The sequence below is a fragment of the Muntiacus reevesi genome, chromosome 10, assembly GCF_963930625.1.
Source record: "Muntiacus reevesi chromosome 10, mMunRee1.1, whole genome shotgun sequence".
Classification (NCBI taxonomy): Eukaryota; Metazoa; Chordata; class Mammalia; order Artiodactyla; family Cervidae; genus Muntiacus; species Muntiacus reevesi.
The window spans coordinates 76,270,359-76,294,523 of NC_089258.1; the positions used below are offsets into that span (position 1 = coordinate 76,270,359).

At 43.5% G+C, this 24,165-nt stretch overlaps 1 protein-coding gene across 1 annotated transcript in view; it reads right to left on the reverse strand.

Annotated features, from left to right (window-relative positions):
- Positions 1-5,077: 5,077 nt before the first annotated feature.
- Positions 5,078-24,165, reverse strand: part of ZMAT4 (zinc finger matrin-type 4) — a 363,653-nt gene continuing 344,565 nt past the window's right edge. Inside the window, exon 7 of the mRNA XM_065947284.1 lies at positions 5,078-6,113. Within this exon, the coding sequence (XP_065803356.1) occupies positions 6,098-6,113 (16 nt within the window). The 3' untranslated portion in view covers positions 5,078-6,097. The remainder of the gene's footprint in view (positions 6,114-24,165) is intronic.

A 24,165-nucleotide genomic window follows, 5' to 3' on the forward strand; every position in this document is an offset into this window, starting at 1 on the left:
GCAACTCTTTGGAGTCTGAGCTGGAGTCTGAGCGATAAAACCACCAGTATCGCTGCTGTTATGAATACCAACTGACACTGGATCCAGCTGTGAAGACGATATCCAGCAACGTGAGAATACACCATGACAGCCTGATTTTAAAGGAGACCACGTGGGCACTGAGTTGGCCACCGCCAGGAAAGCTTTCCTTGCCCATCATTTGTGGTTTTACAGCCAGAGTTTTAATCTTTTTTAAAGTCAGATAGAAAAATGCGCTGAGTTCTCAGAATAGCAAAGATGCAATGGGGGAATCCATTATTGTGAAGAGCAATTTCACTTTTCCCCTTTAATTAAAAGAATGAATAAATTTACAGCCAGATGCACTGCACTGTACATTTCTTCAACGTTGTGAAACTGAATCAGCCCTTACTGGTCCTGGAAACCACTTGTGGAGTGAGAGAACTTGAGCGTGGACTTCAAACAACCACTGTAGACGTGACAGTTTGGCACTGCTCTTCACAGTGTGACATGTTCATGATAGTTGGAAGTAGGGGGACAGAGAATATTATTTTTTTTCCTTCACTCATATAATTTGAAGATTATAGAATGTGGTTTTTAAAGGTCAGGATGAATGGCTAATGAAGTTGAGGCATTTGAAATTAACAAATAAAACTGCTCCTCGGATCGGTGACTAAGGAGTAATTAATCATGTGGGGAAATGGCAGCTGAGTAGATCCAGCAGGAAAATTTCTTTTTAACTAGTTGCCATCGAGCCTTCAAATGGCATTACTGAGAAGCTGTTCAGTTTTAATTCCTTTCCTTTCTCTTAGGCTATATCCTTTTTTAAGAAAAAACAACCAATGTGCACCATTTTTCTAGAAAAAGAGAAGCCGAGGCAGACGCTGCCCCGCCCAGACTCGGTTGCAGATTTTCAGAAGTATATGGACTGGCCATGGCTCTTCCCTCAACTCAGCATGGGGAGGAATCAGGGTTACATTAGGTAGGCATAACCTTCACCTTACTCTAATTAATTTTTAAATATAAATCACTGGCTATTTGGGGCATTTTTTTTCATTATACAAAAAATCAACTTTATTTCACTAGCAACAACAACAAAAAAAGAAATTTAAGAAGATGTCATATAAATTAAATTTTTTAAAAAGTGTGGTTTAGTCACCAAGTCATGTCCGACTCTTGGTGACCACGTGGACTGTAGCCCACCAGGTTCCTCTGTCCATGGGGTTTCCCAGGCAAGACTACTGGAGTGAGTGGGTTGCCGTTTCCTTCTCCAAGCATTTAAGCCATTATAACACAGAGACCTCCCTGGTGGTCCAGTGGTTAAGACCCTGGGCTTCCACTGCAGGGGCATGGGTTCCATTCCTGGCCAAGGAACTAAGATCCCACACGCAGTGCAGCAAGGCCAAAACAGAAAAGAAAAAAAAAATTTATTATAAAGCAAAATGACTTAATAAACTCTTTAAAGTCAGTGTTGACCTCCCCTCCTTCCTACCTCGGAGAACACCTGCTTTAAAATCTGCTTAAGGAAGCATTTTGTGTTTGCTTCTAGGTGCTTGAGTTTCCATATGGGCTGCATTTGCCGGATTTGAGTTAGATCCCGAGTCCATCGGTTTCCCAGGTGGCGCTAGTGGTAAAGAACCTGCCTGCCAATGCAGGAGACTTAGGAGATTCAGGTTTGATCCCTGGGTGGGAAGATCTCCTGGAGAAGGGAATGGCAACCCACTCCAGTATTCTTGCCTGGAGAATCCCATGGACAGAGGAGCCTGGTGGGTTACAGTCCATGGCGTCACAGAGAGTCAGACAGGACTGAAGTGACTCAGCACACAGCCTTAGTCCATATGCTGAGACTCTCAGAATTTCATTTCACATCAGAATATTTGTACAAGAAATTTCAAGTCAAATTTATCAACATGAAGATAACAATAAAATAACCAGGTAGTTTAGACATGCAGATGTGCATATCTTAAAGTAGAGAGTTCAGGCAGCATTTAACCCAGGGATATGTATTTGTGAGCACTTGACTTGCATTAATTAGCTAATCCACACCACAAACCTATGAGGTAGTTCAGCATGACTTTAGGATGAATACATTAGGTAAGAAGCCAGAGAAGAAAAAAAAAATTCCACTCCCAAAATAGTATGCTGATAGGAACCTTCTTATTCTGGTCACAAAAGAACAGTCATCAGTTCTCTGTACGAGCTGATCAAACAAAGAATATTTAGCTTGGATGGAACACACACAGAGTAGTGATTTTATTACCTGACCGTTTTCTTGCTGTTTAGTCACTAAGTCGTGTCTGACTCTTTGTGACCCGATGGACTGCAGCCCATCAGGCTTCTCCTCTGTCCATGGGATTTCCCAGGCAAGAATACTGGAGTGGGTTTTCAATCCCTTCGCCAGGGGTTCTTACCGACTCAGGGACTGAACCCACATCTCCTGCATTGATAGGTGGATTCTTTACCACTCAGCCACCAGGGAAGCTCCACCTGAGAGTTTAGAAAGGTTTTCTTATTGGAGTTCCAATATTCTGTGTTCATGTGATCTGTCAGAAACTCCCCACCCAAAGGCCAGCCTTAGAAGAGGTGTGTGACACCCTCCCCGCCTCCCACTTACCCCAGGACTCAAATTTCCCAATGGAAGTAAGAAAATCTATCACGTGTTCTTCTCCTCCTGGTCTGATGGCTCTAATAACTTCGCGTCAATAGAAAGGTAGAAGTGAAGTGAAGTGAAAGTCGCTCAGTCATGTCAAGACTCTTTGTGACCCCAACAGACTATGCAGTCCATGGAATTCTCCAGGCCAGAATACTGGAGTGGATAGCCTTTCCCTTCTCCAGGGGATCTTCCCAACCCAGGGATCAAACCCAGGTCTCCCGCATTGCAGGTGGATTCTTGACCAGCTGAGCCCCCAGGGAAGCCCAAGAATACTGCAGTGGGTAGCTTATCCCTTCTCCAACGGATCTTCCTGAAGCCAGGAATCAAACTGAAGTCTCCTGCATTGCAGGTGGATTCTTTACCAACTGAGATATGAGGGAAGCCCCAGAAAGGTATAAAGGCTCCTACAGCTCCCGTGTATGTTTATATGTCATCTAAAAGGTAAAGGGAAAACAAATTCTATTGGTTTTTGTAGTCAAGCAACTACAGATAGGTTTTATTACTACTTTTATCAGCCAGAGGGATCACTGAAGTCCTCTCTACTTAGCAGATTGCTTTATGATCATATTTATGAGTGTGCCGGGCTGGGGAGATTATGCATAACAAAAGTTCATTAACTTGAGTCTCATTCCCATGGCATTTGTGGCCAATGGCCCAGAAGCCTGCTTGAAGTTTTCCTCTGTACCTAAAGAAGGAAAACTCTTTGCAAAGTAAGTGCATTGCATGCCCAGTACTGTAGATTTCCTCTCTCTGAGACACCATAGACTATTTCAGCTACTTAGTGAGTATCCTTTTAAATATAAAAATATTCCTCTAATATAAGCACACCATTAGCCTTGTGTGTTGGGACTTTCCCCATGGCTCAGTAGTAAAGAATCTGCCTGCCAGTGCAGGAGACACGGGTTTGATCCCTGGGTCGGGAAGATCCCCTGGAGGAGGGCATGGCAACCCACACCAGTATTCTTGCCTGGAGAATCCCATGGACAGAGGAGCCTGGAGGACTGTAGTCCATGGGGTCACAAAGAGTCAGACGCAACTGAACACTGAGGTTTGTGTGTTAATGCCAAATCATTTTTCCCTCATGGGGGTCAACTTCAAACAGGCAGCAGTTGGTTGGTCTAGTTGATACTGCTACAAGTGTTCTGGATGAGCGCCAATACTTTGAATACTGATGATTTGGATACTCTCACTCTTTCAAAGAGATAGGGTTCTCCCCTGGTTCCCTGAATGGAGATTTTAAAGGAAATTTTGGACTCTTCTCTCTCCTGGAATCTCCCCTGTAATCAGATGGTCCTTCTAGAGCAGTAGGTCTGCAGGGGCTCATCCTCTCCACCAAAATTTGTATGGCTATCTGAAATTCTTCCCTTACATCTCAATCACATCACTCCTCATGAAATTGGAAGGTAAGAAACTACCTAATTAAACAAAAAGAACCATTCCCACCCAATAAGGGACAAGAACAAGCCTCTAGCTTCCCTAGCTGAGACGCTCCCATTCAACACTTCCCCAAATAGAAATCACATCCATTGCAGAATATGTCACCTCCATGGTACAAAGGAATGATCATTCCTTTTATTTGCATGGACAGAAATAAAGAAATTTGAAAACAAACCACAAGATCTCAGGTAGGGTGTTTACTTGGGCTTGACAGATTACCTAAAGAGCCATGGTATCTAGATAAGGAATTCTAAAATAATCTGATATCTATAAAGGGTTTGGCACAGCCTCTCTGAAAAGCAAAAGAGATTTACATTCATCAGTGTGTCTATATTGTTATTAACAATAGTAAAAAAAAACCACTCTAAACACAACCAGAGACAAAGATTTGTTTTCTTTTTTTTTTTTTACTTAGTGCTTATTTTACAGCAGACTTGACAAAGAAAGCTTTATTTTACACATTCAAAGAAAAGTCATCATGGGAAGTTTGTAGTTCTGTTGTGTGCTTTCCAAGACAGAAAAATAGATTCTTGCTATCAAAGCCTCCTTCCTCCCACGGGACGGACCGTGGCTGGTGTGACTGGCAGGGCTGGCTCTCTCTGAAGTCACAGAAACTAACAACCCTGGTCTCTCCTGAGTGGACCCTTCTCGAGAGGACAGGGCCAAATTGCAAACACCTCCGTAAAGACACTGTGCATCCCTAAGTCATTTCATTTATTGCTCGCCGAGTTGTAACCACCTCAGGTCTCTGTGGGAAAATCACAGACACCCAGGAAACCCTGACATGGGGAGACCAGCCCCCTGCGGTCACGATGTACAAAGGGCAACCCCGGTCAGGGTCCTAAGAAGAATTCAGACTAGAGGGTAAATGCCCAGCTTTGCAGTGAGCCTGCAGGACTACAGATCCAGTTGCCATGGAGAAGATTTCAACCTAGAGATTTCAACCTCAGAGACATCCCTCATCAGAGAGGAACGGTTTTCCAGTCTGCCATACTGGCCAAGTGGCATTCTCTCCGGAGCGGCTGAATCTCAGCTCAGCAAGAGGACTTGAGTGACAAAGACAAGAATGGGTGACCTCAAAGTCCAAGGCGGTCATTTGTGCAGAATTCCCTCATTTCTATCCAAATCCTCCGCGCCCTACACGAAAGTCCACAATTCAGGCCAACTTCATAAGAAAATATTCTTTTACTTCCCCCTCATTCTGGGGCTGATCGTTCTTTTGGTGAATGCCTTTGAGAAAACGTTTCATCGAGGTCAGCTGCTATGAAGACATTTTTGCCTAAGAGGATCATCATGCAGGCAAACTAATTCTTTTCCTAAGCTATTGTTTTGGCAGCTTGCAAAAGAGGACTTGGCTTAACCTTGAGAAACTGTTCTTTGAATGATCGGGGGAAAAAAAAAAAGGAGGATTCCTTCTTGATTTACCCTCCTTATTCTTGATCGGATGGCAAAGCTGGCTCTTATTTTTGAAGGCAAAATGAGAATTTGTGTCCATTATGTATCTTCTACTAATAGTGATTCACCAGGATCTGTGCATGTAGCCACCAACTGTGTTCAACACAATGAAAAAATAAAGTCTATTTCTTCACAGATGTGGTGTGCATTTCCACCAGCAAGGAGTTAACAGAATAGTTACATGGTGAAGAAATCTGAGAATAAATTAGAAACTGAGATTTTTTTTTTTCCCCACTGTCTTTTAAGTTTGAATGATGCTCCTGCTGTTTGCTATAGGATTATGATGTAAAACATGTGCTAAATATATTATCAGGAAAGAATTTTTCCAAAATCCATCCACATATCATAGCTTACCACAAAATTAAAAAAAAAAAAAAGAAAAAAAGAAAGGAAGCTCATTCATTCCCCAAAACTAAGATTAGTCCTATGTTAATCTGAATCCTCGTGAGAAATGTTCATTGTTCGTGAACAAATCTTCCTCTGGTGGTTGGTAAGCATTTCTCCAAGGCAGAAATATCCTGACTTTTTTTTCTCATCTCTTGATTGAAGTTCTCACTACTTATTCTTCAGGCTGTAAGACAGAAGGAAACACAGTTTTTCCTTCTTTCGTAATTACATTTTTCAATCTTCTTCCCACCCACCCACCCTCTCTCTCAAGCTCGTCCCACCCCCCACACCACATTAGCCATCAATTTAAAGTAAGGATGAATCGATAGGATGAATTAAGTTTTCAATAAGCTGTGTATATCTTAATTCAATTACCAATGTCACCTCTATGTATGCACAAGAAAAACTCTATTTCTATATTGGCAATCCAGACACCAAATTCATTCTGAAAGTTCTTATGAAAATAATAAGTTGACTCTTGTGTATGGTGTATTGCAAATGCCCATCTGAAAGACCCAGGTTTCACTCATTGCAAAGCCCTCCTTTTGCGAGGAAAGAATAATTTTATAGCATTTAGAATTCAAAGAATTACAAGTCCTCTTCTCAGTTCATTCAGAATTTTCAGTTAAATAGGAAAACACTGTTTCTGGCGTTACTCTCAAAAAGTATTGATTGAAAGCAAAGAGATAACTAATTTTTAAACAGGTTTTTAGTCTTTGTTCTTTGTGGTAAAAAGATGCCTCCATATATTACATTCCTACCACGTGACAAAATTTCCACATTTATTATTATTATTATTAGCTGCATTGTTGGGGCAGCATGTGGAACCTTTGGGGCCAGGGGTGGAACCCACACTGCCTACAGTGGAAGCTCAGAGTCTTAACCCCTGGCCCATCAGGGAAGTCCCACACTAATTTTACACTATAATTTAAGCCCCTCAACCACCTTTAATGTGACTGTCATTTCTCTCCATTTTAAAGGTGAGAGCACTGAGGCTAAACTTGGCTCAGTTACGGGAACAGTCACCAGCTGTCAAGGGTGGGAGTTGAATCCTGGGAAAGATCAAAATCAAAGGTGAAAGAGCCTGTTGACAAGATGTGAAAGGGATTTTTCTCACACTGAGGAAGGTTTCTTCTGTCTGCAATCAGCCTGCCAAATTGTATCTTAACAATCTCCATTTACCCTCAGGCTATGTTTTAGGAGGGAGGGTGATGATGTGCTGGAGCAGGCCAGAATCATTGCATAGATTTTCCTGTTCAACGCTGAGATCTACATATCTTAGCGGAAATCTGATAAATGAAAACACGCACACCGCAAAGGAAAATTCTTTCACTCACCTAGAAGCACACAGCATATCTTGAAATTTTATTTTCCAAAAACAGTGCTGTCATAGAATATTCTTAGGATCTGAATAAGAATTAAATGCTGTTGGGATAATGCAGACCAGAAGAAAATGGAGACTACTTGCATTTTGGGGGGGGGTGGTAAAAATAGCTTTGAAATTTTGCCTTGGAATGACCCTGGTAACCACAGATGCTTTTTAATAGTTGTTATAAAAAGAAAGAGCCTGTTTTAGAACCTCACATCCAGTGTCTGCTACCATCCGGTCATGACCTAAGGAAATTCTACAGTCCTTGTCATCTTCCTGAATTAATGTGACATAGAGGTTGGAAGTTCTCACTAGGCAAACAAGTATAATCACATTTTAAAAAACTGCAAAGATGAACACTTTTCAAATGAAAATGTGTTTGAAGTGCAGTATGTCCACATAATAGTAAGAAGACCAAATATATTCCCAGCTGAGCAGACTTCAATCATGATTACATCGTTTAGGAGAAACCACAAGAGAGGTTTTGGTTTTTCATTTTTTTTTTTTTAAACTTATAGTAAAAGTGTTATACTAAGAACATAATCCCATAATGAGGAAAAATAGTATACTCTTCTTTTTTATAGGCAGAATAATTATTCAGATCCTTCCTAAACACATAGAAGTAATGACAAATTAAAATGCCTTTCAATTCCATACGGCTTTTATAATTATTCAGCCGTTACTGTTATTATTGCTGGAAAGCCTCCTTCGTAGTTTAGTCAGCATCCCATCTGATACAAAAGAACATGGAAAATTTTACTGCTATTAATAAATATGCAGCCATCCAATCCAAGAAGAAAATTCTTTCTCATCTGAGAGATAAGCTGCATAATTCATGTATTTTTCAGAAATTTCCTTAAATAGAAAATTGAAGAAAGGCATAGTGGGAAAAAAATTCAGTACATAGCTTCCATTTCTGGGGAGGGATGGCCTTTGTTTTCAATCTTCAATGTGATTCTGTTTGAAGAGACAATTTCAGTTGTGTTGTATTCATACCAATCAAACAGAACTCACTTTATTTTTGACTTATATCATGGGAAAAATGATGACAAGGTGATCTTTTCTTTCATTATCTGAAAAATAAGACCCTGTAATTAAAGGTTACTGGGACTTCTCTTGGGATTTTAGAATGCAGTGAGAAAAGCTTAGAACAATTTGTGATGGGTATCTCTGCTTTTCAAGAGAAGTTTCCACATCAGTACACAGTACGGTTTCCACGATCCCCAGTCCTGTCGGGGTTCCTGTCCCCAAAAGGGATGTGTATGTGCATGCTTAGTCACTTGTGCCCAACTCTTTGCGACCCCGTGGACTACAGCCCACCAGGCTCCTCTGTCCATAGGATTCTCTGGGCGAATACTGGAGTGGGTTGCCATTCCCTTCTCCAAGGGATCTTCCCAACCCAGGGATCAAACGCAAGTCTCCTATACTGCAGACGGAGTCTTTGTTGTCTGAACCACCAGGGAAGCCCTAAAAAGAGATGGGATGGCCTTAAAACAGGTCTTGGATTTCAAAGTCCCAGCCAAGAAAAGTCACCTGTGCAGGACCTGTGAGTAAAAAGCTTTTCTTTCCACTAATCACCCCGTTCACCCATCTGACCTGACAGGTCCGGACAGTAAGGATGCTCTGAATGAGTTGTGAAACAGAAGTGTAATGCGGTCTGATAAAGACTTAATACCTGAAAAGGAGTCTCAAATGCTGAAATGAAACTGTTCTCACCATTGAAAATGATCAGAAATGTACACAGTTTTCGTAGATATTATCAAGGTGAGAGGGAGAAGCAGAGAAAGTGCTCAGACCAACTGCATTTAAAGTGGTGAGTAAGCGAAAATGAAATGAATCATTACCCCCAGGCTGAATTTACACTGTTTGATAAACCAATCAAAAAGCAAAACAGAACATCCTCAGCTCTGATTAAGCCCAGTTTCTTGACAGCCAGGCCGCAGTTTGCAGTGACATGAACCATGAAGCTCTAAGCCGTGTCTTATCTGAAATGATATGCCCAGATCCAACAGAGGAGGAGTTATGTTCCCAAATCTTCCAGACATGTATCCAGACAGTCCTTGACTTTGAACTTATTCAACCCACTGCCTGTGCCTACGAGGACTGCCAAGGGCTTGCCGTCTTTGCCTAAGGTATTAAGACAGTGACAACAATAAACCAAATTGAATTGTATTTCCATAATCAAACATCTTCATCTCTAGTCCTTCTTTCCCTACATTTTCTAACTTGAATCCAGAGCAGAAATTCAAGATTTTTTCCTGACCTGTTTCTTTCTCTCCCTCACCCCATGACCAATCAACCGTAAATCTGACTGGCTTCATTTTGCCCTCCCAAGGGTTATTTGCTCTGCATGCCCTGCCCCTGCCCTATTTCCAGACCTTGACGCTGTACCATCTTCTATCTGGTAAGTTTTGCAACCACCCTGCTGCCTCCTTGCACTGCAATCGTACTAACCCTAGCCTCCTATCACCTACTGGAAGAAAACACAGTCACAAGAGTCCTCTGTGATGTGACCACCGCCTTCTCCTGTGTCTCCATCTCTTTCTTGGTTGCCTTCATGATCACGCTAAACCCTGACCAGAGACCTGCTTGAGGTTTCCGAACCTGCCAGGCTCCCACATGCTGCTACAGCGTCTTTCTTCCTCCAGGGAGCTCATCCATGTCACCTGCTCTCATCCCGCTTAGCAGAAGCATATTTGCTCACGAAATCCTTTCAGGAAACCCTGACAAAATGTAACAAAATAAATGGATTTGGAAACTTCTGAGCTGCTTCTCAAGAGCAGAGAATAGCACCCCAAGAAAATGTCCAGGCTACAGAAAGTGATTGGTAAACTGCTCACCTAAGGCAAGGCATGCAGTCTGCTTTGCTTCCGTGAGGGGTGAATGGAGGGAAAAAGAGGGGTGGGGGGAAAAGGAGAGGAGAGAAAGAAGATAAGGGGGAAAGGGGAAGGAGATGAGGCAGAGAGAGTAGGACCAGGAAGACAGCATTGTTCTGTGCATGATGCTATCTCCATGATCCCTAAAACTTGTCTAAATACATAAAATATTTGCAACATGTTATTATTAGTGGAAGTCTATGTAGTCTGATTGACACAGGGACACTCAAAGTTATAAGGGGAGAAAGATACAGAAAGACCACAAGACACTGGAAGTTAAAAGAACAGATAGGACTTTGTATCCTAACAGGTTGCATTAACTTTGTTGGGTGCCCTGAGCCAACCCATGATGACTGAGAGTAGATAGGGTTCAGCTGGGCTATGCAAGGGGAACTTCTCCAAACCTTCTTAGAAAAGCAAATCTCATATATTTTATAATCCATTAAAGACAGAAATAACTTACAAAGATTCAGGCTAATTCAGAGAAAATGCAGGTAGTCTGAATATTCAAAGAACTGCGACTATCCTGAAGTAAACAGTATTTAAAATGAATGCAGCTCTTCCACCTCCTAATATACTTAGAGTAACAAAATTGAAAAGACCGATCTGTAATTAACTTACCAAAACACCTAAGAAAACAAGCCTCCTCTGCTTATACAGAATTTGCATTGTTTATATGCAAATGAAGGCTCCTGATGTGTTTGAGAACAATTTATTCCCTTAAGAAGGCAAATATTCTCCTTATAATCTTGTTTACTTTATTCATTTGCTTTGCAAAACATTTTTCATCAAGATCACAAGATGTTAGAGGCAGAAGAGACCCGAGGGAAGTCCAAAATCCTCATAGCACAGATAAGAAGCTCCATGGACCCTGAAGCACCCTCATACACCCTCAGCATTCCTGAGGTATGCTAACCTCACACCCTCATTCCTCAGATGCTGGGGGTCCAGCTATAGCTGAGGCAGATGCTAACAGAGCAAGAATCCTGCAAAGCTTTAGGTTCAGGGCATCACCAGGACCCATCCGCCTCCCAGTTTGAAGCAGGAGATTCCAGTACCATTTCCTGATACACTGTAGGCTTTGCAAATCTCTGTTTCTAAGCACCAGCTCCTACTTTGGCTCCCTCGGGAGATCTTTGCTGACTCCCTCCAACCCAGTCCCATCCTGATGAGCTGCCCATCCTAAGCGTGTTCCTCTTTTTATTTTTTTAAATTAAGGTTGCAGATGGAATAAAGTAGTTAACCAGCTGATTTATTTATTTGGCTGCGTTGGGTCTTAGTTGCAGCAGGCGGGATCTTCATTGCATCAAAGGGCATCTTTCGAGGCTCTGCACGGATTCTCTAATTGTGGCGCCCAGGCTTCAGTAGTTGCAGTGCGTGGGCTTTTGCTCTGCCGCACGTGGGATCTTAGTTCCCCGACCAGGGATCGAACCCATGTCCTTTGTATTAGCAGGGCAGATTCTTAGCCACTGGACCACCAGGGAAGTCCCTCCACTTCTGTTTTTCTAACTACATCCTATGGCCAACTTTCATACACATTCTGCCCACCCTGCAAAGAAGCCCAGGACTCTGTTTCTATATTTTCAGTGTTTGGGATAAGGCCTGACACAGGCCTTATTGATGCATCAGCTTCTCCAAATAAACCCAGGAAGAAAAACCGGAGAGAGAATCAATCGTCTCCTAGGGATGGAGCCTCACTCTCAGATTCTCACATTCCTCATTTCCTGACCTATCTTGGCCAAGTCCGCTTCCATCCTGCATTTTTAGATAAGAAACACAATTAAGAATTCAAAGCATCTCATCTCTATTCTTATCTTCTTCTACTCCTCTTCTTACAGATGCAAGGGACTTCTGATTTAAAGTTAGGAAACTTGGTTTTTAAACTCCAACACCAGTTGCTACTACTTGGGTATTCATGGGCCACATTTTCAATTTTGTTTAGTCTCCATACACGCATCTGCCAAAAAAATCACTAATAGATAAGAAAAATGAAGTAACATGTATAAATGTGTGCAGTAACCACTAAAATTTAGAAATTCAAAGGTCCTTATTCTTGATCTTAGTCAGCTGAAAGAGACACTTCTGATGTAGCTGCTATATAATAAAAAATTTAGCAGATTTTTTGTCCCAGATTCTTGGGTGGAGGTCCTGAGCCCTTAGAATTTCCCAACTGATAGAAATATCTTTGTTATTCATGACAGGCTCTGATAGTGTTGGAGAAGGGAACGGCTACCCACTCCAGTATTCTGGCCTGGAGAATTCCATGGACTGTATAGTCCGTGAGGTCGCAAAGAGTCAGACACGACTGAGCGACTTTCACTTTCTGACAGCGTGATGCCTGGTGAGTCCCAGGATAATTCCAGGGTGGGGGCTGGCCAAGCCAGATAGACTAGCCAGGAGATCACAGAGTTGTGGCTTTCAGCCAAATGCTATTACTCTGACCTCAGGGGAAGGGAGGGTGGCTGGAGACTGAGGTCAGTGATGTGGCAGATGATTCAGTCCATCACACTGAAAAAAAGCGAAGCCCCGACAAAAACTCTGGACACTAAAGCTTAGTTAAGCTTCCTTGTTGGTGAACACATCAGAGTACCAGGACAGTGAGTGGGGCCCCCGATCCCCCCCATTCCAATGAGAGGGCACAGGATCTCTGCACCTGGGAGCACACAGACCTCACCCGGTGCATCTTGTCTGGTCCTGATTTCTATCCTTGACACAGGTCCCCACGCTTTTTGGCACTAGCGGCCGGTTTGATGGAAGACAATTTTCCCATGGACCAGGGGGGAGAGGGATGGTTTCAGGATAATTCAAGGGCATTATATTTACTGTGCACTTTATCTCTACTATTATTGCATCAACTCCACTTCAGATGATCAGACATTAGATCTTGGAGGCTGGGGACCCCTGCTTTGTAAGCATACGTCTAGGGTCCTCTTGAGATCTGCAGTTCCTTGTAGTGAACTGTCTAACCTGAGGGAGTGGTAGGGGCCCTGGAAGTTGTAGACACCTGGTCAGAAGCACAGGAAGCCTGTGGATCCCCAAGCTTGCAGCTGGGGTCTGCAGGGAGGGTGGTCTGATGGAAGATTACAGCCTCACCTCCTGAAGGCTTTGCAACTCCGGGCAACCAGTGCCAGAAGCATACTGAAGTGCTGCAGCAGCAAACAGATCCGGCTCTGCTTCTGGTTTAGTGGGCAGAGTCCAGTCCCGTCTCCGTGTGGGCTGGGCCCCAGGCAGGGACAGGGGGCAGGCTAGGAGCTCTCTGCAGTGGTGCATAAGGTCGAGACAGCTCTGCCATCACCCACTGAACCTCACACCGCAGACCTGACGCTCATGACACCCATGGCCTTTACCTCTGTTTCCTGATCCGTAAGATGGGAACGACATGATATTCATAATAGCATAGAGCTCGTGGGGCTGCTTCAAGATTAAATGAGATGGGAATTCCCTGGTGGTTCAGCGGTTAAGACTCCATGCTTCCAATGCAGGGGACATAGGTTCGATCCCTGGCTGGGGAACTAAGATTCCCACATGCTGTGTGGTGTAGCCTAAAAATGAAAAAAATGTACCAATTTAAAAAATTCTTTTAATAGAAAAGACTAAATGAGCTAACATGTGGAAGTATTATGTACCTCGTGCACACGGAGCAGTAAGTAAATGTCTTCTCTTGTGATCACTAAGATCTCACTTGTTGGTATTAGTATTACTTACTCCGTGACATGAGCCCCTGCCTTAAGCTAAGTCAATAACTGTATCTTACGTAACAGACAGAACAGAGACAGGGTGTTGAAGAGAAATATGCTTTCGACAATATACACCAAGGGCGGCTCTGGTTCTGTGTGTTTCTAGAGCAGTGAAAGGTCATGGGAAACCATGGAGTATGACACGAAGATACTGGGGTAGGAGGAATGCTAATATTTCACGGGTTCTCAACATCCTCTCCTGCAACAACAACAACAGCAGCAAAAAGCTTAACGATCCAGACTACACTGCCCACCACGGTACCCAGCATAAACGTGGTATTCAAATGTAAAATAATCAAAATTGAGTAAAATTTCAGGTTCATTTCCTCAGTGGGTCCAAGAGGGAGGGGCTATATGTGCACATACAGCTGATTCACTTTGCTGTACAGCAGAAGCTAACACAACATTGTAAAGAAACTATACCCCAATATAATAAATGAACAAACAAAAAGCTCCCGAAAAACAAAACAAAACAAAAAAATTGAGAAGCCAGGCTTTGTGAGGCATATTGCTGAGTGAGTAACTGGGAAGGATGGTGGGATGGTACGTAGCCAGCTTGGAGGAGGAGAGATAGCAGATTGATAAGGAGAGAAGGATGCTAATGGAGGCAACATGGGGTCACAAAGGACTCTGGTATCCAAGCCTGCCTACTGGAATAGCATCATAATGCAATTTTTATAAGAAGTTACTTGACAATTCTTATAATCTTATCAAAACACCAAACCATGGCATGATGGAACTAGTGACCTCTGAAAAGACATTAAATTAAGATCTGGGCCTGGATTTAGCACTCAATATCTACACTGCAAATACAGCTTCCTTTCCCCAAGCCTCAGCTTTCTCAACAACTCAATCAAGAGGTAGATAGACGTGTTCTCTAGGCCCTTTCACCTCCGTCATGCTGGAATCCTGTGGCTGAGTCAAGGTCACCGCAGTGCAGATAGCCGCAGCCCTTTAAGTCGCTCAGTTCCAAGTTCAGCAGTTTTCTGTCAGCCCCATCTTAATGATCACAAACTCCAAAATGGCCAATCCACAGATAGAGAGGCTTCTATACTTTTTCCTTTCCTTTTCAATTTATTTTCCCTTCATACTCAAGAGTTTATTTGCTGATCGGCGTCAGCTACAGAGACAGCCAAATCTTTCAGCAGATGCCCAAATTCACTACTGAAACTGTCAGGACATTTCCAAAGCAGCCAAAACCTAGCTTAGAAATGTGCAGACAGGCTGAAGAAGAGGACCGAGGAAGCCGGTGCGTGCTCGTGGAGAGCCTCTGGGGGACTCTGATAGCGCCCCTCCAGGTCACCCAGGTCTGGACCAAAACAAAGCAAAACACAGTGCAGAGGGCAGTGGCGCCCGCAGTGTCGGTGAGAAGGAAACTCCATGATGCGGAGACAGGTCAGCCACAATCAGAGGCCATCCTGGTAAAAATATTCACCCTCATCCCTCTCTCTAAACAACTCTAGAAAGAAGATCTACATAGACATCTCTCCAAAGAAGACATACAGATGACTAAAAGGCACATCAAACAGATGCTCAACATCGATAATTATTAGAGAAATGCAAATCAAACTACAGTGAAGTGTGATCTCACACTGGTCAGAATGGCTATCATCAAACACTCTATAAACAATAAACGCTGGAAGGATGTGGAGAGAAGGGAACCCTCCCCCACTGCTGATGGGAATGTAAACTGGTACAGCCACTAGGGAGAATAGTATGGAGGTTTCATAAAAAAGCTAAAAATAGAGCTATCACATGCTCTAGCAATCCTACTTCTCGACATGTGTTACAGCAGATGCATGCACCGTAATGTTCATAGAAACACTATTTACAATAGACAGGAATTAACCTAAATATCCATCAACAGGTGGGTGGGATAGTGAAGATGTGGTACATGTATACAATGGAATATTATTCAGAGAGAGAACAAAATAACTTCATTTGCAACAACACAGATGGACCTGGAAATTGTCATCCTCAGTGAAGTAGGTCTAACAGAGAGAGACAAATAGCATATAATATCACTTATATGTGGAATCTAAAAAAAAACAAGGCAGAAATGAACTTATCTACAAAACAGAAATAGAGTTACAAATGTAGAAAACAAAGCTGTTGTTAGCAGGTGGTAAAGGGGAAGGAGGGATAAAGTGAAAGATTGGCACTTTTCACGCAGACACAGGACTAGATGTTAACAAGTCTGGGAAACTCAGCAGTGGCCACAGGACTGGAAAAGGTCAGCTTCCATTCCTATCTCAAAAAGGGGCAGTGTCAAAGAACACTCAAACTCCCGCACAGGTTGCACTCATTTCACACACCAGCAAGGTTCTGCTCAAAGTCCTTTTAGCTAGGCTTCAGTAGTATGTGAACTGAGGACTTCCAGATGTACCAGCTGGCTTTGGAAGAGGCAGAGAAACAAGAGATCAGATTGTCAACATTTGTTGGATCATGGAGAAAGCAAGGGAGTTTCAGAAAAACATCTGCTTCATTGACTACTCAAAAGCCTTTAATGTGTAGATCACAACAAACGGTGGAAAATTCTTAAAGAGCTGAGAGTACCAGACCACCTTACCTGTCTCCTAAGAAACTGAGGTACATTGGTCAAGAAGCAATAGTTAGAACTGAACATGGAATAACTGGGAATAATTGGAAAAGAGGACGATAAGGCTGTACATTGTTACCCTGTTTTTTAAACTTCTGTGCAGAGTACATCATGCAATATGCTGGGCTGGATGAATCACAAGCTGGAATCAACACTGTTGGGAGAAATATCAATAAACTCAGATATGCAGATATACTACTCTAAAGGCAGAAAGTAAAGAAGAACTAAAGAGCCTCTTGATGAGTGTGAAAGAAGAAAGTCAAAAGGCTGGCTTGAAACTCAACCTTAAAAACAAAAAGAACCAACTACGATTATGGCATCCAGTCTCATTACTTCATGGCAAATAGAAGCGGGAAAAGTGTAAGCAGTGACACATGTTATTTTCTGGGACCCCCAAATCACTGCAGATGATGACTGCAGCCATGATATTAAAACACACTTGTTTCTTGAAGGGAAAGCTATGAGAAACCTAGGCAGTGTATTAAAAAGCAGAGTCATAACTTTGCAAACAAAGGTGCATATAGTCAAAGCTATGCTTTTTCCAGTAGTCACGCACAGATGTGAGAGTTGGCCATAAAGAAGGCTGAGCGCTGAAAAACTGATGCTTCTGAAGTGTGCTGCTGGAGAAGACTCTTGAGAACCCCTTGGACTACAAGGAAATCAAACCGGTCAATCCTAAAGGAAATCAACCCTGAATATTCCTTGGAAGGACTGATGCTGAAGCTGAAGCTCCAATACTTTGGCCACTTGATGAAAGGAGCTGACTTATTGGAAAAGACTCTGATACTGGAAAAGATTGAAGGCAAAAGAAGGGGATGGCAGAGGATGAGATGGCTAGATAGCATCACTGACTCAATGGATATGAATTTGAGCAAATATCAGGAGATGGTGGAGGACAGAACGTGGCAAGCTGCAGCTCATGAGTTTGCAAAGAGTTGGATAGGACTTAGGGATTGAACAACAACAATAGTATGTAAAACACGTAACTAATAAGGAGCTACTGTATAGCATAGGGAACTGTTCTCAACACTCTGCAAGGGCCTATATGGGAACAGAACATAAAAAAAGAGTTGATACATGTATTAGCTGATTCACTTTGCTATACACCTGAAACCTACACAATATTGCAAATCAACTACACTCTATTTTTTTGTTTTTTCAAATCATGCAACTGATAAAAAATGACTTGACCTTTAAGGTTCCCAAACCTTAAAACTGGGGAAAAGACACCTGCTGCATAGGGCATTTGTGAGGAATAAGTAGGTTAATGAAAACCCTTTTCAATGATAAAGTGAGTGGGAAAAGCTATCTAAATGTAAATCATTAGAATTATAGCTTTAGAATAATGTAACTTGACTGCTTCTTAAAGACTTGTTTTATACATTTTAACTGACACAGTGTTGTGGGAATAACATATTAGCCAACTATACCATCATCAGTTGTTTGTTTATATGATGAATCTCTATCACGAAGGATTTCCAGGTGTCCAAGGACTTGAATCTAGCAGACTTGAGTTATTGGAAACAAGATGTCTGTTAGACTGGGGATGCTGAGAACCTGGGCCTGAGCAGCCAAGGGCTGCAAGGGCAAAGAAAGCCGGAGGGAGGGGGAAGGGAAGAGCAGGGAGATGGCATGAGGGTGTGTGTGTGGGGGGGGATTTCACAATTATGCATGGGAGGGGCGTTAAAACATAGTTTCTCTCTCACAAGGTGGTCTTGACCAGCACTAATGAACTTGGTGACTGAGCAGAGGAGATTCTCGAGCTGGGCCAAAGGTGCCACCTGGCTTCATCTCGCTGATTATGGGAAACCCTGAGAGTGAGAAACGGAAGGAAGACCTGTTAAATGAAAAGCAAGCCAGACTAGACGACTGAAAACTCTCAGTGTCCCTGGACAGAAAAAGATGCTAAGATTAAGAAATGATTTCTAAGCACTGTCAGAAAAATGTGGTCCAGAGAAAGAGCTGAAGGAGACTGCATAACTATCACTGGGTTAAGACTCCAAAAAGATCAAAGAATGAGCTGTTACTGGGTCCAGCCCGGCAGCCTTAAAAGGGACTGAAGGTGTGTCTTACAGATTGTCCCCATGATTTCTTCAACAGGACCCAAAGCTAGAGAAAGACTTTTCTCGGAGAAATTTGTCGCTGTGACTTTATTCTAGTACAATTAGCCCGTATAGTTCAGTTCAGTCGCTCAGTCATGTCTGACTCTTTGCAACCCCAAGGACGGCAGCACGCCAGACTTCCCTGTCCATCACCAACTCCCAGAGCTTGCTCAAACTAATGTCCATCGAGTCAGTGATGCCATCCAACCATCTCATTCTCTGTCATCCCCTTCTCCTCCCGCCTTCAATCTTTCCCAGCATCAGGGTCTTTTCCAGTGAGTCAGTTCTTTGCATCAGGTGGCCAAAGTATTGGAGCTTTAGCTTCAGCATCAGTCCTTCCAATTCAAAGTTGATTTCCTTTAGGGTCAACTGGTTTGATCTCCTTGTAATCCAAGGTACTCTCAAGAGCCCTCTCCAACACCACAGTTCAAAAGTATCAGTTCTTCAACATTCAGCTTTATGGTCCAACTCTCACATCCATACATGACTACTGGAAAAACCGTAGCTTTGACTATACAGACCTTTGTAAGTAAAGTAAAGTAAAGTAATGTCTCTGCTTTTTAATATGCTGTCTAGGTTGGTCATAGCTTTTCTTCCAAGGAGCAATCATCTTTTAATGTCATGGCTGAAGTCACCATCTGCAGTGATTTTGGAGCCCCAAAAAATAAAGTCTGACACTGTTTCATTTGTTTCCCCATCTATGTGCCATGAAGTGATGGGACTGGATGCCATGACCTTCATTTTTTGAATGTTAAGTTTTAAGCCAGCTTTTTCACTCTCTTCTTTCACTTTAATCAAGAGGCTCCTCAGTTCCTGAACCCTTATAAGACTTGCATAAACTCTGGTATTTTTGAGAAAATGATATTAGCAGAAATAGTGTCACTTTGGACTAAAAGAAGCAGACACAGTACAAAATGAGAAGGGGCCATCAGAACCCAGAAATTCTACTGGTAAGAAGCAGGCCAAGGAAACTATTCAGGGGCAAGCATGCATTGTGTGTGTGTGTGTGTGTTAGCCGCTCAGTCATGTCCAGCTCTTTGCGAGTCCATGGACCATAGCCCACCAGTTTCCTCTGTCCATGGAAGCTCAAGGCGAGAGCACTGGAGTGGTTTGTAAGGCCCTTCTCCAGGGGATCCTCCCTAACCAGGGATTGAACTTTGCCACTTGAACTACCTGGGAAGTTAGATTGCATGAAAAAGGAGGATGACTCAGAGAATAGAACATGGAGGGTAGCTTCCAAAGGTTCCTACTTTCTGGTACCAATGCCGTGTATGATGCCCCTACCTCAAGTGTGGGCTCAATCTGGTGACCTGTTTCTAGCAAATAGGATGGGCATGCATGTGCGCTCAGTCGCGTTGGTTGTGTCCAAGTCTTTGCAACCCTATGGACTGTAGCCCATCAGGCTCCTCTGTCCATGGGATTCTCCAGACAGGAATACTGGAGGGGCCTGCTATGCCCTCCTCCAGGGGATCTTTCTGACCCAGGGATCAAACCTGCATCTCCTGCGTCATCCTGCATTGCAGGCAGGTTCTTTACCGCTGAGCCACCGGGGAAGCCCAGCACATAAGACGTGTACTGTATTACTGCAAGGCTAGGCTATGAAAAGGCTGTGGTTTCCATTTCCTCTCACAAGATCTCTCATCCTCTTGCTTTCTCATTCACATGGTTATGAGCAGCTCATGCCCAGAAATGCCTCTGGTAAGTGTTTAGTGAGGAATAGAAATCTCTATCCCAACAATTCACAAGCAGTTAGATCCTGCCCACAACCACGTGGAAGTTGATGCATCACTAGTGAAGTCTTGATGGAAGTCTCAGGAGAAAACCAGGGCCAGAAAATCCAGGTAAGCCACGCCTGGATTCTCATAAGGCACCAAGGTTAGGGGTGATTCATTAAGCAAAAACAGATAACTAATGGCCAGTGTTGTGAATGGAATTGTGGCCCCCACCTGCTCCCCTTACAATTTGTATGTTGAAGTTCTCACCTCCAGTAGCTTAGAATGTGGCCTTATTTGCAAGTAATCTTTGCAGGTGCAATAAGTTAAGACAAGGCAATCCTTCAGTAGGAAGGGCCTCAATTCCAATATGACCAGTATCCTTAGAAAAGGGGGAAATGTGGACACAGATATGGGGATAATGCCATGTGGAAACTGAAATTATGCTGCCATAATCCAAGGAACAAGAGGAAGTTAGGAGAGAGGTCTGGAACAGATCTTTTCCTTCACTGGGTCCTGCCAACACCTTGATCTAGGACTTCTGGTCACCCGAACTTGGAGGCAATCAATCGCTGCTGTCGAAGTCACTCATCTATGGTACTTTGTTACAGCAGTCCTAGGAAAGTGTTATTAATCGGGGTCTTCCCTTGTGGCTCAGATGGTAAAAAAAAATCCACCTGAAATGCAGGACACCTGGGTTCGATCCCTAGTTTTGGAAGATCCCCTGAAGAAGGGAATGGCAACCCATGCCAGTATTCTGGCCTGGAGAATCCCATGGACAGAGGAGCCTGGTGGGCTACAGTTCATGGGTTCGCTCACAACTTAGCAATGGAACAGCAAAACTAATACAGTCAGTAAGTGGGAGAAAAAATGCTATGGAATATCAAGTCAGAAAAGAACAACCGAGGAATGATTTGCTCTGCCTCCAGTAATCCTCGGAAACACTGACACGGCCTCACTAAATCTCAGCCAAACAAACAAAAAAGATCTATGTGTCCCCATTCAAACGCCATCACTCCAGAGTGCTTCTGATCACAGAAAGGAGCCACAAGACCCAGGCAGAGTCCCCCAGGTGGGCATGGCCTTTGCATCATGACATTCACGCTCCCGGAAAAGGTAAGCAGGGCAGAGTATCTGGAAACCCCAAGACACAGTAAAAGAAAGATTCGGGCAAGGAGATCCTATGCATCTCACCCCTGCACTGATTCATTACTAAAAGAATAAAAATAAATAAGAAAAGAAAATGTGACTCTCTTTTGTGTAAATTAATTTACAGCACTGGCTGACCCATTTACAGAGCCACAGGGTGAATCGCTTTAACAGGAGACACACCGTCTTCTAACGGACCTCTTACATAAGCTCGGCCTCTGTGGCGAGGCGCACGCCTTCTCAGCCCTGATGTGAGCCAGCGGGCTCCCAGGCGGCCAGATCCATCCGCTCTCAAACCTACACATATTCGCTTTCAATTAATAGACAAAAAGAAATTGATTACGGCAAATTCAGGGCTGGAAAACAGACTCTCTGATTAAAATTCATGCTGACCGCTCTCATCCAGGGCTGGCAAGTTCTGGTGGGGAAGAAAAGCCTTTTCTGTTGACTTTGTTAATACTTGAGAAGAAAGAGTGAAGAAATGAATCACATTCTAGCGGTCTCCAGGGGCGAGCACCAGTTCCTGGGGCAGCATAATTACATGCTTCCAGCCCGTGACCTTTACTCCTTGGTGACTGGCAGGTAACGAAGCGGGGAGAGGAGCCCATCGTGGCTCTCCAAGGCTCCCCGTGAGCTGCAAGGGCCGGGAAGCACTCCGCTTGAACAGATGCGACAGAAATGTAGGCCATGTGTGGTCCATCAAGCTGCACCTAAATACAGCTCCATGATACTTCCACCACGTCCTCTGAACAGATTCCAACACATCCCACCAGCAGGGGTGTGTCTGAGCAGACCACAGTGTTTTTAAAAGCATCACACACACACACACACACATACAGAGCAGACTAACAGGGAACAAATATGGAAATGCAATCATGATAAAGGGATGACCTTTCTCAAGGTGCATCATTTGAAGTATTTTGATTAATTCCTCTTTCCGAATGGTAAAGCAGCTTATGTGAATAAACAGCAAACTCCAGTTAGACATCTGTGCCCGCAAAGTGGAACCCTTGACTGGCTCACACGTGGCACTGGTTTTCCCAGGGTCTGGGTGCGGCTATCCAGCCTGGGTGTCGGGAAGGTTTCCAGCAGTCTCCCGAGGCGCCTGTGTTGAACTCCTGGAAGCACGCAGACCACTGCGGGCTGGCTGCTAATCACCCTCCTCTCCTTTCCTGGCTTCTCTCCATCATATCCCTGCCCTTCACACAGTCTAGCTAGCAGGACCCCCCGTGCAGAAACCACTCCCTGAATATAGTAAAGTATGGAGCTGGCTATTCAAAGAGAAAGGAAACCGCCAAGCACTGACAAGGTCATCGATCACAGCCCAGACACTGATCTGGATTTGACTCTCAGCCTTGCCATTTTCCTAAAAAGGTGACTTGGGGAAACTGTTCCCGCTTTCTCAGCCCCATCCTGTGAATATCCATTAATTACTATTAATAATTAATATTTAGTAGCTGATGAGTATGAATATGGATGGAGATTTTAATAGTCACCCTTTTAGAGCCAGGCATTGTTGCGATGTGCTTCAGGACACAGCAGGAAATCAAAGAGGCATAAATCTTTGCCTTTTGTTTTGGTAAGGAGAGGCTGGCGGTGGATGAAAATAAGTGAATTATATGGTATAACGAGGCAATAGAGACCATGAAGAAGAAGGAAGCAAAGCAGGAATTGGAGGAGTTGGAGTCGGGAATGTTAAGAGAGGCCAGGGGATTGGCCATTCCCATGTGCGGGGAAACTGCCAAGCTTGTCGAGAAGAGCAGCAGGGATGGGTAAGGGCAACAGGCCTGAGACCGAGCTCTGTGGAGGTGTCCGGGGAGGAAGGAGGAGGTGAGCGGGTCTGGAGCTGGGGGAAGGGGGTGAGAAGCAAGGGGGGGAACAAGAGAGCTGGATGCAGGACAGTGAGGTGGGTGCAGGGCCTCGAAGACTTGCATGGTGAGAAAGATGGGAAACCATCCTTGTGCTCTGGACCTAGGAGTGACCGCGACCTTGAGGATTTAGTGAATTTAAAGAAGATGAAGACAGGAGGAAGAGAGGGACTGTATGAATTTACATTCCCACCAACAGGGCAAGAGGGTTCCTTTTCTCCACGCCCTCTCCAGCATTTACTGTTTGTAGATTTTGGGGTGATGGCCATTCTGACCGATGTGAGGTGATACCTCATTTTAGTTTTGATTTGCATTCCTCTAGTAATTAGTAGAGGATTTTCATTCGTCTAGTAATTAGTGATGACACACATCTTTTCATGTGCCTCTTGGCCATCTGTATGTCTTCTTTGAGGAAATGATACAGCCACTATGGAAAGTGGTATGGAGCTATAACCCAGCAATCCCACTCCTGGGCATATAGCCAGAGAAAATCATAGTTTCAAAAGCTATATGCACCATGATATTCATTGCAGCACTCTTTACAATAGCCAGGACAGAGAAGCAACCTCAAAGTCCAACAACAGGGATGGATAAAGAAACTGTGGTGCATATACACATACACACACACACACACACATATAGTGGGACTGTCACTCAGCCATAAAAAGAAAGAAAACGGTGCCATTTGCAGAGACATGGATAGACATAGAAACTACCATACTGAGTGAAATAAGTCAGAAAAACAGAAATGCATATTAACACACATATGTGTAATCTAGAAAAATGGTACAGAGGAACCTGTTTGCAAAGCAGAAATAGGGACA